Genomic DNA, 15,636 nt, shown 5'->3' on the forward strand with positions numbered 1-15,636 from the left:
GAATCTTTTGCCTGAAGGAGCACATTGCAATAGCAATTTTTGTTGTTGTTGCTTTCATGCTTTTTGTCATTCTACCCGCTGATTCAAATTTTTGCTTGGTGGTGGGGGCTATAATTTTATTTTTAGTTTTGATAAGTAAACGAATTTTGTTAGAATGCAAATAGGCGCAACACAAGTACATTTGAAATATATATGAGATACATCAATGAAGAAAAATATAGAAGGTCAAGGAAATTAGGAGCATTGGTAATAGGCAAACAATTATAGCTAGTTGTCCAATGGTAAAAGGTTTTGAAGAACAAGGTCTTTAATTCCACCACCGTTCTCTCACAATCTTCAGAACTCCGATATTGTTCTCTCCAAATTCACCACATTAAGCAAGACATAATAATCTTCCACACTGCTATACTATGCTATTTACCAAACTGTCCTCTTTCAACAAGCCAAGAGATCCGCCACTCGTTGAGCATGACCCACTATATCCCAAAAGGAGCGAAAATAGAGTTTTTAAGGCACTCGATATTTTGCAATGGAGCAAGAGGTGATCAACAGTTTTTCCATTCTTATACATGCAACACCAATCCATCACTATGATATTTTGCTTCCTTAAATTAGTCATAGTGAGGAACTTCCTTTAGGCGGCCAACTAAGCAAAGAAAGCCACTCTCAAAGATGCCTTATTCCGCCAAATACTCCTCAAAGGGAAGGGAGTGCTATAATGTGGGAGTAAGGCATTATAGAACAATTTGACTTCAAACATCCTTGTCTATAGGAGGTTACCTGGCTCTCTATCCCCGTTTTGTGAGTTCAGACATCCAACCAAATAGCTCCAATACACAACACTTGGGGCTAAAAAAATAAAAATGAAACACTAGAACTTAACCATCAAGAAAACAAAGGTACAACAACATTATGTTTTTTTTTTTTTTTTTTTTTTAATTAATTCTTTTTATACTTTTAGAGTTGCTCTAAACGACCTGTTCGTTAGGTGGGAGATGGCACCAAAATAAGCTTTTGGCATGACTAGTGGTGTGGGAAAGTGGCTCTTAAGGTAGCGTTCCCATTTTTATTTGGTCTCACTTGCGCTAAGGACGCCTCTATAGTGGCGAATTTGGAGCTCCTAGGCGGTTTCTACCAATGGAATGTGAGCTTTGCTAGAGCAGCGTAGGATTGAGAGGTAGATGTCTTTGCTTCTTTTTACCAGGTGTTGCATTCAGTTAGAGTGAGAAGAGTAAGTGAAGATCAGCTGCTTGGGCTTCTTCCAAGAAAGGTTTATTCAAAACCAAATCCTACTTTTGCTCGCTAATTTCTCCTATAGGGAGCCGCGTCCCTTGGAAGAGTGTTTGGCAGACACAGACTCCTTTGAGGGCGGCTGTTTTTGTATGGTCGGCGGTTCTAGGCAAAATCCTCACCTTGGATAATCTCAGGAGGTGGCACGTCATCGTGATGAATAGATGTTGCATGTGCAAGATGAATGGGGAGTCGGTGAATCACCTTCTTCTGCATTGTGATGTGGTTTCTGCCATTTGGAATACCTTTTTAGTCGTTTTTGGTTGTCCTGGGTTATGCCTAAAAGTGTTGTTGATCTGCTTAATTGTTGGTGGCTTAAGAGTGCTGCAGGTGTGAAAGATGGTGCTCATATGCCTCTTCTAGTGTGTTTGGAAGGAAAGGAATGATAAGTGCTTTGAATACAGAGAGAGGACATTGGGAGAAATTTTATCTTTGTTCTATGAAACTTTGTATTTATGGACGGCGCGTATGTGTTTCCTCTATCGATTAGTTTTAGTGATTTCTTTGTTCGTTTTTCCCTTACTAGTTAGGTGGCTCATTTTGTATACTCCCAATGTATTTAGGGGCGCCTTACGGTTTTTATGAGACTGTTTCATTACTAATAAAAAAAAAAATTGACTGGCTAAATGACCTATATGGCGTGTCATTTTGTTCAAAGCTAAATGACTCGCTGTTTGAACGACATGTCCTTCAGTCTCTCCTCCACTGCTAACACCCAGGGCTATCAGAAAACTTCCCTGCCACATCGGGACACCGCGATTTTGCTAGAAAACACCTCAGAGATCATCTCTGAGTCTTCTCCCTCATACAATCGATTCTTGTCCACCCATATTGATTGGGAACGATGATAGTTGATCCTCACAGTGATGCCGGTGACCTAGGTGGTTGGAACAAGGCGGAAATACGACTTCAAATCTGAAGGGTTTCAACCATGGGTCTTGATGGTAGCAATTGGACACCAAGGCTAGTGTTGTAATCGACCCGAGTATTGAATGTTCAAGTTTTGTTCATTTAATTTTATTTCGAACGTGAGTCGAACTCGAACTTATCACTAAGCTAGATAATTGGTTCAAGCTTGGTTAATTTATTTTTCGAGTGAACTCAAGCTTGTTCACGAGCCGTTCAATTAACTTATTCATTCATTATATAAAGTAAATCTCATGATTGTTTATTTTTTCATAAATCTATACTGAATTATTGAATTAATTCTTGTTAAAATTTTATCATTAGAGTTAATTAAATAAATTAACTTGAATCTTAAATAATCCAATCTCGAGTTTATATGTATGTCTTATATTATGCATATGAATTCATTATGCGCGCACCCACACATATATTTATACATACACACAAACACACATATCTATATCAAGACTCACAATAACAATAATTCCAGTTATATCTATTATATTTGGAAGAGAGAATTCTTATTTTTACAAAATAAAAACAATACTATAAAAAATAATAAAAATGAAGTTATACGAGTTTGTATGAGCTTATATGAGTATAGCTTGTTTAATAATCGAGCGTAATTTTGTATTCATGATTGGTTCGTTTATTAAATGAACCGAATTCGAATAGAATTTATGCAAGTAAGTATGGAGCGGTTTGTTGAACGGACATTTTCATTTACAGCCCTAAGCAGGGCATCGGAAATTTTTTTGTAGTCGATAATCCACAAAACCAAAAAATGGAAAAACAAAAAAAGAGGAATAGATCGCTCTGATACCAAGATGAATTATAAGAAGGAAGAATTCTTATCATTACTCAATTATCCAATGATACATTTAGGCTTGTTTTTGTAGAGAAGCAACACACACTATTATGGAAATTGCAAATGCAAAGGGAATGAAATCTAGAAATAAACTAAAATCATAACAGCTGCGTATCTTCAATGCAAACATCATGCCAAAATATTTAGGGTAAAACCAACGTTAAATCACCACCTACCACATGAACTGCCATATTTAAAATCCACTTTTAGTCTCTACAAAGTCTCTCTCTCATAAACATAGCGCCATAACCACTTTCTCAAAAGAGTTCAGTTGAACATTCGTAAATTTCAGTTGGGGCATGAATTTTTTAGAGGAAATTCATCAACAAGGACATGTAAGGAAATGGTTACATTCCTCCTAATAGTGGCTGGAAAGGCTGGGGATCACCTTTTCAATAATAATTGGTTGTTTTATTCACGAAAGAGCACATGCATTGAACTACTCTGCTTCTAGATAAGAACTAACCTATAGTTGAAGTTGTTGTACCAAAAAAGCACTTGGTGAAAGAAAACAATGGAATAGTTGATTATGGTAGAGAACAGACTTTGATGGGTGATATGGAGTGGTGGCCAGTAGATGTTCAGGCTGGCCCTAGGGCCAGTCTTTTTGGATGGCCTTCAGAACTGGGTCTGATAAATTTGTGAAGGGTAGGGGTTTATAGCAGGAGAGGAAAGGTGAGGGGCATATAACTCTTTGGAGGGAGTTGAATCTATTATGTAATCAGTCATCAGTTATAGCCACTTGTATTTATTTATTTATTTATATTTTCTGGGGGGGCGTGTGTGTTCTTTTCTCTCTCTCTGTCTCTCTCTGTCTCTCTTTTTCCCCAGCTTGAGCTGCTTCTGTGCCCAATCTACTTGTTATTTGCATTGATTGAAAGTTCTTAGATCATCCAGGAGAAAAAAAAAAGTGAAAGAAAATCTTAGAAATAGTTCTTTTTTTTCCTATTGATATTATTTTCATCTAAAACTTGATGTTTCTATAAGCATTTGTCTTTTTGTTCATAGAAACTTATATAGTCTTTGGACCAAATGGCATCTCCTTCCCCTATGAATAATAAGGGGTAGAGCTTGGGTTCATGTGTCCACATGGACTGTCCGTTGTATTTGCTTATAAGAAAAACATTGTTGATAGAAACCTCGCCAAGATTTCAATCAATAAGACATCTGTCAGATGATTTTTGAAACCGTAGAAAAAGCTTCCCTTTTTTTTTTTTTTTTTTCTCCATAGAATCTAGGTTGGCTACGCTTTTATTGACATTTTGCCTCATCAACAATTTCTAATGCATGCTTAAGGTGTTTCTTGCAGTTTTAATCCGCATTTTTACTTCAATAATTTTTTTTTTGTCCTGGCATTGATACTGTAGTCATAGAAACTTATGGCTTCTCTCTGTTCTATTCATGTCTAAGTTGAGGTGATTAAGAAAGCTACTCCCTGCAGTTATATTATACCTCTTTAGGTTCAAGAATGGAAGTGGGTATGGATGGGTCCTCAAAAGGTGATGTGCATATGGGTTCAAGAATGGAAGCGGGTATGGATGGGTCCTCAAAAGATGATGTGCATATGGCACCTCATGTTCTTGCCATGTCAGCCACTCCTATTCCAAGAACGCTTGCTCTGGCTTTATATGGGGATATGTCCCTTACACAAGTACGTAAACGGTTTTCTTTTCCATGATCCCACGTCTTGTTGAAATGCAGTTCTTAAATTAGTTAATGTGTAATTTGAACAATCTGTCAGCATGATGTTCAATTTTGTTTTTTTTTCTTTAATGTTTATCTTTAATTTTTAATTTTAATTTTATGTTGTGAAATGTATGTTCTGGACTAGGCTGTATAGCTTTTGATTATATCAAAATGCGCTTGGTCATTGTGTCATAAATAGGATTTTTTTGAGAACTTAGGTGGAGCATTTAGCATGTTTGTTAATGTGTTTTGGAGGGTTTTTTTGTTTGAAAAAGTGTTTTAATGTGACATAAAAGGTGAAAACTATTCTTTGAGAAGTGTTTTTTGGTGTAGTCTACATTTGAGAAAATGTTTCTATAAGGTACCCGTGCTTATTTTGAAAAACCCAGACAAATGTAAAGCCTACTTGTAAAAAAAATCTAAAACATTAAAAAGTTAAAAAGAGAAAAAAAGGTAGGGGTGTCTGCGAAGAAGCACAGGGGTAGTCTCATGGCCAACCTGACAAGCACATGGGTGGCCGTGCAGGCGCCCCTCCACTTAGGGTGGCCACCCTAATTTTTTTCTTTATTTTTTATTTTTTACTTTTTTAAATAGTATGTTAGTTCTTACCTCCGCAAAGTTAGTTAGGCACTTGTTTTGTAAAATTATTCCTACAACAAGAGAAGAAGACAAATAAGTATTTTGTGTTTTGAGGTGTGTTTTAAGTTTGTTAATGTATTTGTCTTAAGAATAGAGAATAGAAAAAAGGACCCAAAAAAAAAATGGTCTTAATTGGAAAAGGACGACATATCTCCTCAAAGTACCACCCAATTGACAATCCCCCCCCCAAACTTTCAATTGGGACAATGTTTCCCCTAAACTGCCAAGAAGTTGCTAATGTCCCCCCAAGGTCAACATAAAGATAAAATTTTTTTTTTTTTTTTTTTTAAAAAAAACCCCTTATAAATTCTAAAAAAATTTTAAAAAAAAATTTAAAAGACTAAAAAACTAAAAATTAATAATTAAAAAAATAAAAAATAAAAAACCGACCACCCCTATTGAACAATCGTGTTGTTCACAATAGAGGGTTTAGGATATGGGTTTGTTTTTTTTGTTTGATTTTTGATGGGTTTGTGTTATTTTCCCAGCAGCTTGTGCTCTATGCTCATATGCTTCGTGCTGTTAAGAATGAGAGACCTATAGAGCATAGCTCTTTTGCAGTCTCCAGAGTTTGCAAAGCCAGGATGATGGAGATATTGCAGTGTTGGAGATGCCTTGGTTTTTTTTTTTTTTTTGTTCTTTCTTTCTAGAGTCATTTATAAGGGATATTGGGTATTTATGATGTTTTCTTGAACTAAGAACTGTTAGAATATTAAAAAACATTTTTTGTATTGGTCATGATATATTTTCATTATAGGTCTTACCATAGTTGTTTGTTGCCTTTTCTAGCCTACTTGACCTACCACATTTTTCCTATAATAAATAGATCATGCGACACAATTGTATAATCAAATCATTCAATAAAGATGTAGTCCTATCGGGTTCTTCCCAGTGGAGGACGTAGGCCTCTAAGGCTGAACCACCCAAAATTTATGTTCTTTTTTTTTTGCATATTTTATAAAATTCAACAAAAATTCCATCGAGATATGGGTTCAAAAATTGGAAAGCGTTGTGTTATTCATTTTCTTAACAAAATTGGCTTTATAGTCCTCTGAGTTATTACAGTTTGTTATTTAACTTATCATTTCCTGCTAACTGTGACTTGTTGGTTTATTTGTAACAGATAACTGACTTACCTCCGGGAAGAATACCAGTTGAAACATTCATTATTGAAGGAACTGATGATGGCTTTGAGAATGTCTACAAGGTAATGGTGTTTGGGGCTGTAAACAGTCCAATCTTCTTTGTAATATTGGTTCTCACCTTTCTAGTTCTCTAATTAGAGCATGATTATTTGATTTTTGAAACATGGTAAAGCTTTTTTGATGAATACTAATTAATTAGACGGAAAATATCACATACACGAAAAAGTATACAAGAGAAACAACCACCCTATTGAGGTCGGAAATCTAGAAAATTAACAAGATCTACAAGATTCGAGGACGAGAAATTAGGAACAAAAGTTATAGCCCAATCTAAGTGGGTACTTGAGGAGGATTTTCGTTGAAACACATTAGATTTGCGGTCCTTGAAAGACTTCGATTTTCTTCTCTCCAGATGCTCCACATTAGTAAAGTAGGGATGACTTTCCACGTGGCCTCTTTGGATCGTCTCCGCCCTTGCGTCCTTCTTACATTGAAGTAACTCAACAATATTGCTATGCATAACCCACGAGACTCCGAATAAGATGAGAATCAAATGCCATCTCGCAAGAAAACTCACAATGGATGAGAAGGTGGCTTATGGTCTATTTGCTCTTATTGCAAAGACAATACCGATTGACAAGAGTAAGACTCTACCTCCTAAGGTTATCAATCATAAGAATTTTACCTAAAATCGCCGAAGTGAAAAAAGTGATAGGAGGAGGCGTCAGGAAATAGGGAAGACTCACTAGTAATAGCTCTTCACTGTGATAGGAGATGGCAGAAAAACTCCGAGTTGACATGGTCATAGGCTTTCTGATTATGAGAAATGAGTGAACTTAATAATCGCTAACCGCATAAACGCTTTTGTAAGCGATTGGAAAAATTTGCTAATTGCCTAGTTGGGGCGGTTAGCGAATTTAGTGGTAGGCGGAGGTGATTAATAACCGCTAGCTGCCTTCTCTTATATATATATATAATAATAATAATAATAATATACAAAACGATGTCGATTTAGTGCATTTGATATAGGGTTTTCGTTTTGAGTTTAATGAAATTGATCTTTATTCATAAAAAATATATTCTTGAGCTTTGTTATATTTTGAAGCCTTCTAATTATTTGAAAAAAAGCCCGAAACCATCTAAAATATGTCCTAAAAAGAGGCTCAAGGAAGGCCCAAAACACTAAAATAGGTCTAAAAGGCCTATTTCTAAAAAATGGTTATCCGGTGTGGTTATGATTTTCAGTAACTGCTAGCCGATGGTTATTTTCAAACCTCTAATTGCCCAAGGTGACGCAGTTGCAGTTACGAAATATCGATAACCACTTAACAACCTATGGCGGTTGTAGTTAGAGACAATAATCGCTAGCCGCAACCGCTTGTACACCCCTACTGATAGCAATCACCTTAGTTAGAATCTTATAAACACTTCCCACTAGGCTAATTGGCCTGTAGCCCCTTACTTCTATCTGCCCAATCAAGGATAAGAGTAGTAGCAGTAGTTTCCCTTTGATTTTTCTTAAATTTAGGAAACAAGACTACTTTTTGCTTCTTTATCCAAATATACTTTACAATAGCTTCCTTTATCTTTTTTTATATCATTAAAATATTATTTCTTTATATTATACAAGTTCCCTACCTACCCTCACAAAATTTCAACACAATCCTCAAAGAAAGGCAAAAAGAGGAGAGGGAAGAGAGGATAGAGAAATATTTTGTATTAAAATAATGGCTAGGGAAGCTATAAGGAAGCTAAAGTGCTACCCAATGCATTGGGTAGCACTGTAACATTGCCAATGTTTAGGGAAGTTGCTGCGTGTGACTTTTTGTGGTTTTTTTGAGATTTTCCCTATATTTAGGGAAAGAAAGAGGTTATAGTAGTGCTCTAAGGGTGAGGAAAATAGCATTTAGGCTCTTCTCAAACAAACCATGTTCATGAAAATTATGGACTACACGCATAAGATCATCCTTCATTGTTTCCCAACAAGATTGGAAAAGGAAATAGTGAATCAATTGCCCTGAATATTTATCACCATCCATACTATGCAACGCCTGATGGACTTACTCTTTTTGAAATGGCCTCTCCAACCATTCTGCTTCTCCAGCCTCTAACAAGGGAAACTCCAAACCATCTAATTTGGGCTACCAAGGGGTTGATTCTGTAAAGAGAGTCTTGCAATATTGAATGATAGTTTCATTGACTACCTCTTGATCAGAGGTATCTGAGCCATCAATGCTAAAGACCGGAGATAAAGTTATTCCTCATGTGGGAGTTGGTATGGTAGTGGAAAAAGCTCGTATTCTAATTCCCTTCTTTCAACTGAGTCGCCTTTGATTTCTCCATTCAACTAACTTCTTGCATAAGCACTGCTTTCTCCAAATCTGCTTTCAACAAAGCCCTTTTGATTATCTTCTCCTCCGCAAGAGGCCTTTCCTCTTCTAGCATATCAAAGGATTGGATCTCCTCCAGAAATGACTTTTTCCTCACCTCTACATTTCCAAAAACTGTCCTTATTCCTGTATTTTAAATCAATCTTCAGCCTTTTAAGCTTATGAGTTCCACCACTGTTTCCCCAACTGACCAAATCCTTCCGTGTTCAACCATACCACCCCTGTCAAGCAAAATAGGAAAATGATCTGATATGGGTCGAGGAAGGTAACCTTGAATCGACTGAGCCTTTTCCCTGCATCATTAAGCCCTCGAACATTCCAAGAAATTATTTTCAGATTCATAAAAAAATTAAGTCTTACCACGGCACTGAGAAGTGGGACGGATTTTAGAAGGATTCCTCTTCAAATCTTAATTCACTGAACAAGATAACTTGAGGAGTTCCTGAATACCTTTATCCTTATTCCCTGTTACCTTTATGAGAGATCCCTGCGATACCCTTTGTCCCTTACGTCTTGCTTCAAATGCAGAAAATAACTCTGCCACCTTCTGTTCTAATCCTTCATACAAAACTCTTAAAAAAATTTCAAGACCATACATTCTTCTCTTGACCCATTCAGAGCACAAAATAACTCCTCATAGGGATGGGAATACGAGGGTGATAGTAGTATTATCTGGGACTCTACTAACGACTTCCTCTCTGGTAGAGTAGGATCCCACTAACGCTGGATTGGAGGGCTCCAAAATTGCAATTGCTAGACCACCCCTCAACCCCACTAAAAACTCACGCCCTGCCTCCACGCATCGTAAAGCGTTTTGGCTAACAAGAGGAGGAGGGGGGAAGATGCTTTGGATAGGAGAAACCTCCATGACCGTCTCAGAAATACTGTCCTCAACCACTGGGCTACTAGGAAAACCAAAATTACTACAAAGAAGACTAACCTCACTCAACAATGCTAGTGGAGAAGCCCCATCCAACGGCGATACTGTGTGAACTACCAGCGGCTTATTCTACCCCCCTAAAGCCACCCTTGCAGGTGCTTTCCACCCATCACCAGTTCCATTGTCACTCCATGCAACGATAAGAAAATAGCCATAGTTCTAGTAGTGGAACAACTAGGTCGCCCACCAGAAAGAGAGCTCCAACCCGAGATTAACACCCTAGCCCTACTTATCATAATAAGAATTTAGGTTAAAGCCTACAAAGAAGAGTGCCTTAGGAGATATCAGTATTTAATCCCAAACGTAAAGCCCAAATGAAAATAAGGCCTGTTGAATGCATGCTAACAATCTAACTTCACCAGAAGGCTTGCAAATTGGGCTTGCTATGTATATTGGACCTAACGCTCTAGTGTAAGGAACCCAAGCCAATGTTTTCCTTTCTAGAAGGTTTCCCTAACAGATGTGTCGTCTTCCATTATTGTCCACAAACCACGTTGATAGTGAAATGTGCTTTTTTGCTAGTTCTATTAGAATGTTGTCGTTGTACTCTATTGTTTGTACTCGTCCTCCACACAAGGGGATGAAACACTCCCACCAATCTGCCCCTGACATCCTTCTGTGTCACATATGGAGGAGCTGCATAATTGGTTGCTCAAAGAATGCTATTATCGTTGCACTGCACTACCTTGGTCGGTTGTTCATCATTGCTTGAAGACCCACCGGTAGCTTTGTCATAAACAGTGGTCTCACAGCCTTTGTCTTTAACCGTCTGCGTAAAGGTTCGAAAAGCCGATGCTTCCTGCATCTCCAATGAAGACAATATGATAACCTTGATATCCAATGGAGTCTATTTCGCTAGGGAATAGGGAGCCCATAAATATTGTAGAACTTCTACAAAACTGCACTAGCCCCATTTGTTTTACCTTCGGGGATGATAATGTAGCCCCTCTGCCCTTCACCGCTGTATTCCTCGAAGGCTAGATAGCTTCCATGAGAGTTTCTGCTTCTCAGACATAGGAGGGCTTTATGAGAATCTCTAAACTCTAAAGAAACTCAGTTCTCTTCCTCTCTCATTGCCTCACCCAGTGTCGAGAGCAACCACTCCACTCTCCCTTTCTCCAAAATGATTGAACGTAAGCAACCTTTCCCAAGTTCCGCAATTCTCAATCTGATAGCATTCCCCCATGCCTCAATGATTGAACGTAAGTAACCTTTCCCATCTTCCACAATTCTCAATCTGATAGCATTCCCCCATGCCTCAATGATTGATTGTAAGTAACCTTTCCCATGTTCCACAATTCTCAATCGGATAGCATTCCCCCACGCCTCAATAATGAACTCAAAGGACTTCGTTTCAACAAAGAACTTCCCCATGTGAACAAAGATGCATTTTGTATCGACCTCAGAAAGCCCACCTACCTCTACAACAACCACAAGGAACATCCCAAGACAACCATGCAACGAGACGACCAATACCAATGCAGAACACAGAGGAAATTCCACACTGCACCACAATCGAAAGGATACATGCCCTCACAGGCCGCCTAGAGATGGGAACCAGAAAACAAAGAGTACGTGGTAGAGCTATCACTAGAAACAAGAAGCTCTTTGAAATTAGATTAAAAATGTACTCATTGAGGGAATATAAGTGAAATATCAGTTTTAGTTCAAACAAAAATGACTCGCTTTGAGAAATAAAAGACTTGTTTTTATCCTTTATTTTTGGGGAAACTTCATTTACCCCTCTTAATGTTCCATCACTTTTGTAATCATACATTTAAAGTTTAAGAAGTTATAATGTCAGGTTGCCATGTTTTAAAAGTTTGCAATGCCATCCACCGTTAGGATTTATGGTTAAATTTAACAGTTAACAGGTGAAATGTGTCTCATACCCCTGAAAAATTTATATTATACAAATTTACCCTTAATTAAAATAATAATAATAATAATAATAAAAAAAGAAAAAAAAAAAAAAAAACTTATGTCTTTTGAGTGATCGTGGGTCTGGCACCCACAGCAGACCAAGGCCGTGGGTTTGCTGCCATTTTTGTTTTTTTTTATATATAAAACAGGGGTATTTTGCTGTTCTTTGTTAGGATTTAACTAAAAATCCTAACGGAAGGGTGACATTGCAAAGTTTTCAAATCTCTCTCTCTCATTCTCTTTTTATCATTGAAAGGCTTGAAAGAAGCTCACTAGTTTGACCTTACCATAGAGGTGAATAAACCAATCATAGGATGCTCACATCACCAAATGCTTACTCCAATTTGCTATTTCTTTCATCATTAACTTGCTCTTATACCAAGCATTAATAGTTGTAAAAGGTACTCTTAAGGTTTATCAAACAAGGAGATGAAGAGTTGAATAAGTAGTGTCAGAGAAGCATTGGCATTGGACCTTAACTTTATTTATATAGACAATTATGGTCAACAAAGCTGTGAAAATTCAAAGATGAGATATGCAAGTTCTTGATTCTATAGACAAGTCTTTACATTGGTATGCACTGTTGGTTACATCTCTGGAAAGTCTAGCATTGGACACGTTTTTTTTTTTTTTTTTTTTTTTTTTTGGTTTTTTAAAGTATTTCTAAGTATATGTGTGTAGGATTTTAAAGGTTAATTGTTCTGGAATGAAGGTAGGTTTTCAATGGATGCTAATTTACCTAGAGTAGCAGTTATACTTTGGTTAATTACTTTCTTTTGCATGTAACAGATGATGCTGGATGAGTTAGAAATAGGAGGGAAAGTGTATCTTGTGTATCCAGTTATTGAACAATCCGAACAGCTGCCCCAGCTACGTGCTGCTTCTCCAGAACTTGAAGTTATATCTCGTAGGTTTCAGGGATACAGCTGTGGGTTGTTACATGGAAGAATGAAGAGTGATGAGAAAGAAGAAGCATTGGGGCGGTTTAGATCTGGAGAAACGCGTATACTACTTTCCACACAAGTAATTGAGATTGGTGTTGATGTTCCAGATGCTTCTATGATGGTTGTTATGAATGCTGAGCGGTTTGGAATAGCTCAGCTTCACCAACTTAGAGGACGGGTTGGACGTGGACAGAGGAAGTCCAAGTGTTTATTGTTAGCATCTACTGCCAGTAGCCTAAACCGGTTGAAGGTGCTAGAGAAATCATCAGATGGTTTTTACTTGGCAAATGTGGACCTCCTTTTACGTGGACCTGGTGACTTGCTTGGTAAAAAACAGTCGGGTCATCTTCCAGAGTTTCCTATTGCGCGATTGGAAATAGATGGGAATATTTTGCAAGAAGCACATCTTGCTGCACTGGTAAACATTACTTCTGTAACCCCTTTTTGTTTTTGTTTTTTTTTTCTTCCCCGAGAAATAATCAAATATGCTTACTACCTCTTAATAGCCTCATTCATTTTTTTATTTTTTTATTTAATAAATTCTTTTTGCAACTATAAAATTTGATATTTCTGGTGTTAGGAACTCCAGTTTGCTATCTTAATTATGCATACGACTTTCTGGAGGGGTTTTAGATGCCATGGGTAAGCAAGATTCAAGAGACTAGATGTAAAGGTTGGAAAGAGTGATTCAATTTCAAAAGATTGAATGTCGAAGGCCAAAGGGTGGCTGGAAATAGAACTCTAGGTCCCAGGATTTTCTCTGGAAACAGTTATTTGAGGGGCATTATGATTGTTTGGATTAGGCTTTTGTGGTGGAAAGGCCTGAAAAATGTGTAGGTTAGGGTCTAATTATGGAGTGTAATAAGATGCGTATGTTTTGGAGCACAAAACAAGTGAGAAAAGGAAGATGATTCAGAACTTTGAACAATTACTCAGAACTTATAGAAGATCTACTTTTGTGGGTTTGGAGGCTAATAATGGTGCATCGTGCTAGAGATTTTATCCAAAGGATTTATGTTGTATAGGGATGAAAATTTGAAAGTTTTGTAGAATTTTCAAAATAATTGTTAGGTGATCAAAGCAAATGTTATTTTGGATTTTGCCAACTTGTAAAGGTGGCTTTTCACAGTTTTGACGGAGAAAACTTGACACCACCTTGTTTTTTTATAAATTTGGACTTTGCACCGATTGAAGGAAAATCTTGGCTCCACTGCTGCATGTTGCTATGAATGATGTCCAAATTTAGAAAGGCAACCTTAACAGATTGGAAGGTGCTGGTTGCAAGGGCAAAGAATGACACATAGCAATAATGTGTCACACTCCGAATCCAAATCAGAAAGAAACCTGGATGTATTTTTTTATGAATCAAATATTCATCTACCCAGACACAATATGTCCACTATACAAACAATATAATCTGGCTGAATTTCTTTCAAACTACAAGTCAGAATTCTATACGCATTCACATAGTAATAAAATATCTATTCCCAAACATATCAAATATATTACTGTAAAAGTTTCATAACATCCAACATATAGCCTTCTAATTGATGCTTGGCCAGATTCTAATTCATCACATTTCATAGGATGGATAGTTTTTAGGAAGGTACTGGTTGCAAAGTCAAGTGACACAGCTTGGATGAGTTCAAATTGATGTGCCAGATTGTAATGCCCCCTTGGTTGGTTTCCTATTTCACTTGTCGCTGAAATATATCATGTACTGTTGTTCACCTCGTGCTGTCTTGGAGAGCAGCACAATATGACTCTTGAGCCACCTTAGAGACATGAGACAAGGTGCCACCTGATGAAATTGGACTATTTTTTACTATTGTGGTGGCCATCGAGTTAAGTATCATAGTGGTCCAATTTCCGGGGCATATAAAGTTGATTAGCTGCATATTGCATTTTCGATTTTTCATGAAACTGGTGCTTTGGGGCTTTCTTTTTCAGCTGTTTGAGGTTGGTTTTCTTGCTCAGTTCAGAAATTGGCCTAGTTTTTCTGGATAAGCTTTCATGCAGATGTTTCTGTGATGTGATAAAGAGTGTATAATTGGAATCGGTTTCACTTTGTAAGTCCATGATGTATGGTAGGTACTCTTGGGAAAAGACCTGTATAACTAACACAAGCTGTGGTTTGTTCAATGCAGAAAATTTTAGGTGCTTCTCATGATTTGGAGCAATTCATGGCACTCAAAGCAGAGCTTAGTATGAGACAGCCTCTTTGTCTTCTGGGTGATTGACTTGTAAAAATCTTGAAATTTGTCTATCCCATGCTCAACATGTGTCAGGGTATGTTGGTCTTCAGATTATAATTGCTTTTGTAGCTGTATTTTTTTATCATATGGTTTTGTGGTTGCTGTTTTCTTGTAAAACATTAGTGGTAGTGGTAGTTCTTATGCCACCTGTGCTGTAACAACTAATTTCTTTTGATTTTTGATTTATTTATTTTTTTTGAAAGAATTGTCTAGTGTGTCAATTTGGACTGATGATCTGTGTGTGAATACTCTTAGTGATGTTTAGAACATTGCAATTAACCGCTTGCTACTAACGTCAGTTTGGAATCAAACATGTGGTAGTCTGACTCAACCTGTTCTGATTGTGTATTGGTTAAAGGTTTTGAACCACGAGGCCAGCATGACTATAGGTACTTTAACTGAAATCTATACATTCAACTCAATTGTCGTAAAAAATTCATACATTAGAAAGTAAAGTTTGTTAGAAGCATTTATCTTATTGAATAAGAGTACTTGTCTCACAAGTTTCTGATTTTAGCCTTTATGATAGACAAGGATCCGATTGAGTTTCTAATTTTGACTACTGAAGTCTTTAGTTTTGGTCAAGTCACAAATGGGTCTCGGTCAGATTTTTCGTTCAGAACTAATGAAAATGTGACATGTATACCCAA

The 15,636-nt window shown here is 37.1% G+C and overlaps 1 protein-coding gene across 5 annotated transcripts in view; it reads left to right on the forward strand.

Moving 5' to 3' along the window:
* LOC132177513 (ATP-dependent DNA helicase homolog RECG, chloroplastic) overlaps positions 1 to 15,217 on the forward strand; it is a 68,367-nt gene extending 53,150 nt beyond the window's left edge. For all 5 annotated transcript variants that reach the window (XM_059589868.1, XM_059589871.1, XM_059589870.1 and 2 more), the window contains 4 exons: positions 4,506 to 4,715; positions 6,513 to 6,596; positions 12,577 to 13,149; positions 14,879 to 15,217. In XM_059589868.1, coding sequence (XP_059445851.1) covers positions 4,506 to 4,715; positions 6,513 to 6,596; positions 12,577 to 13,149; positions 14,879 to 14,971 — 960 coding nt within the window. In that variant the 3' untranslated portion in view covers positions 14,972 to 15,217. The remainder of the gene's footprint in view (positions 1 to 4,505; positions 4,716 to 6,512; positions 6,597 to 12,576; positions 13,150 to 14,878) is intronic.
* The last annotated feature ends 419 nt before the right edge of the window (positions 15,218 to 15,636 follow it).

Source organism: Corylus avellana, chromosome ca4, assembly GCF_901000735.1.
Source record: "Corylus avellana chromosome ca4, CavTom2PMs-1.0".
NCBI classification, from domain to species: domain Eukaryota; kingdom Viridiplantae; phylum Streptophyta; class Magnoliopsida; order Fagales; family Betulaceae; genus Corylus; species Corylus avellana.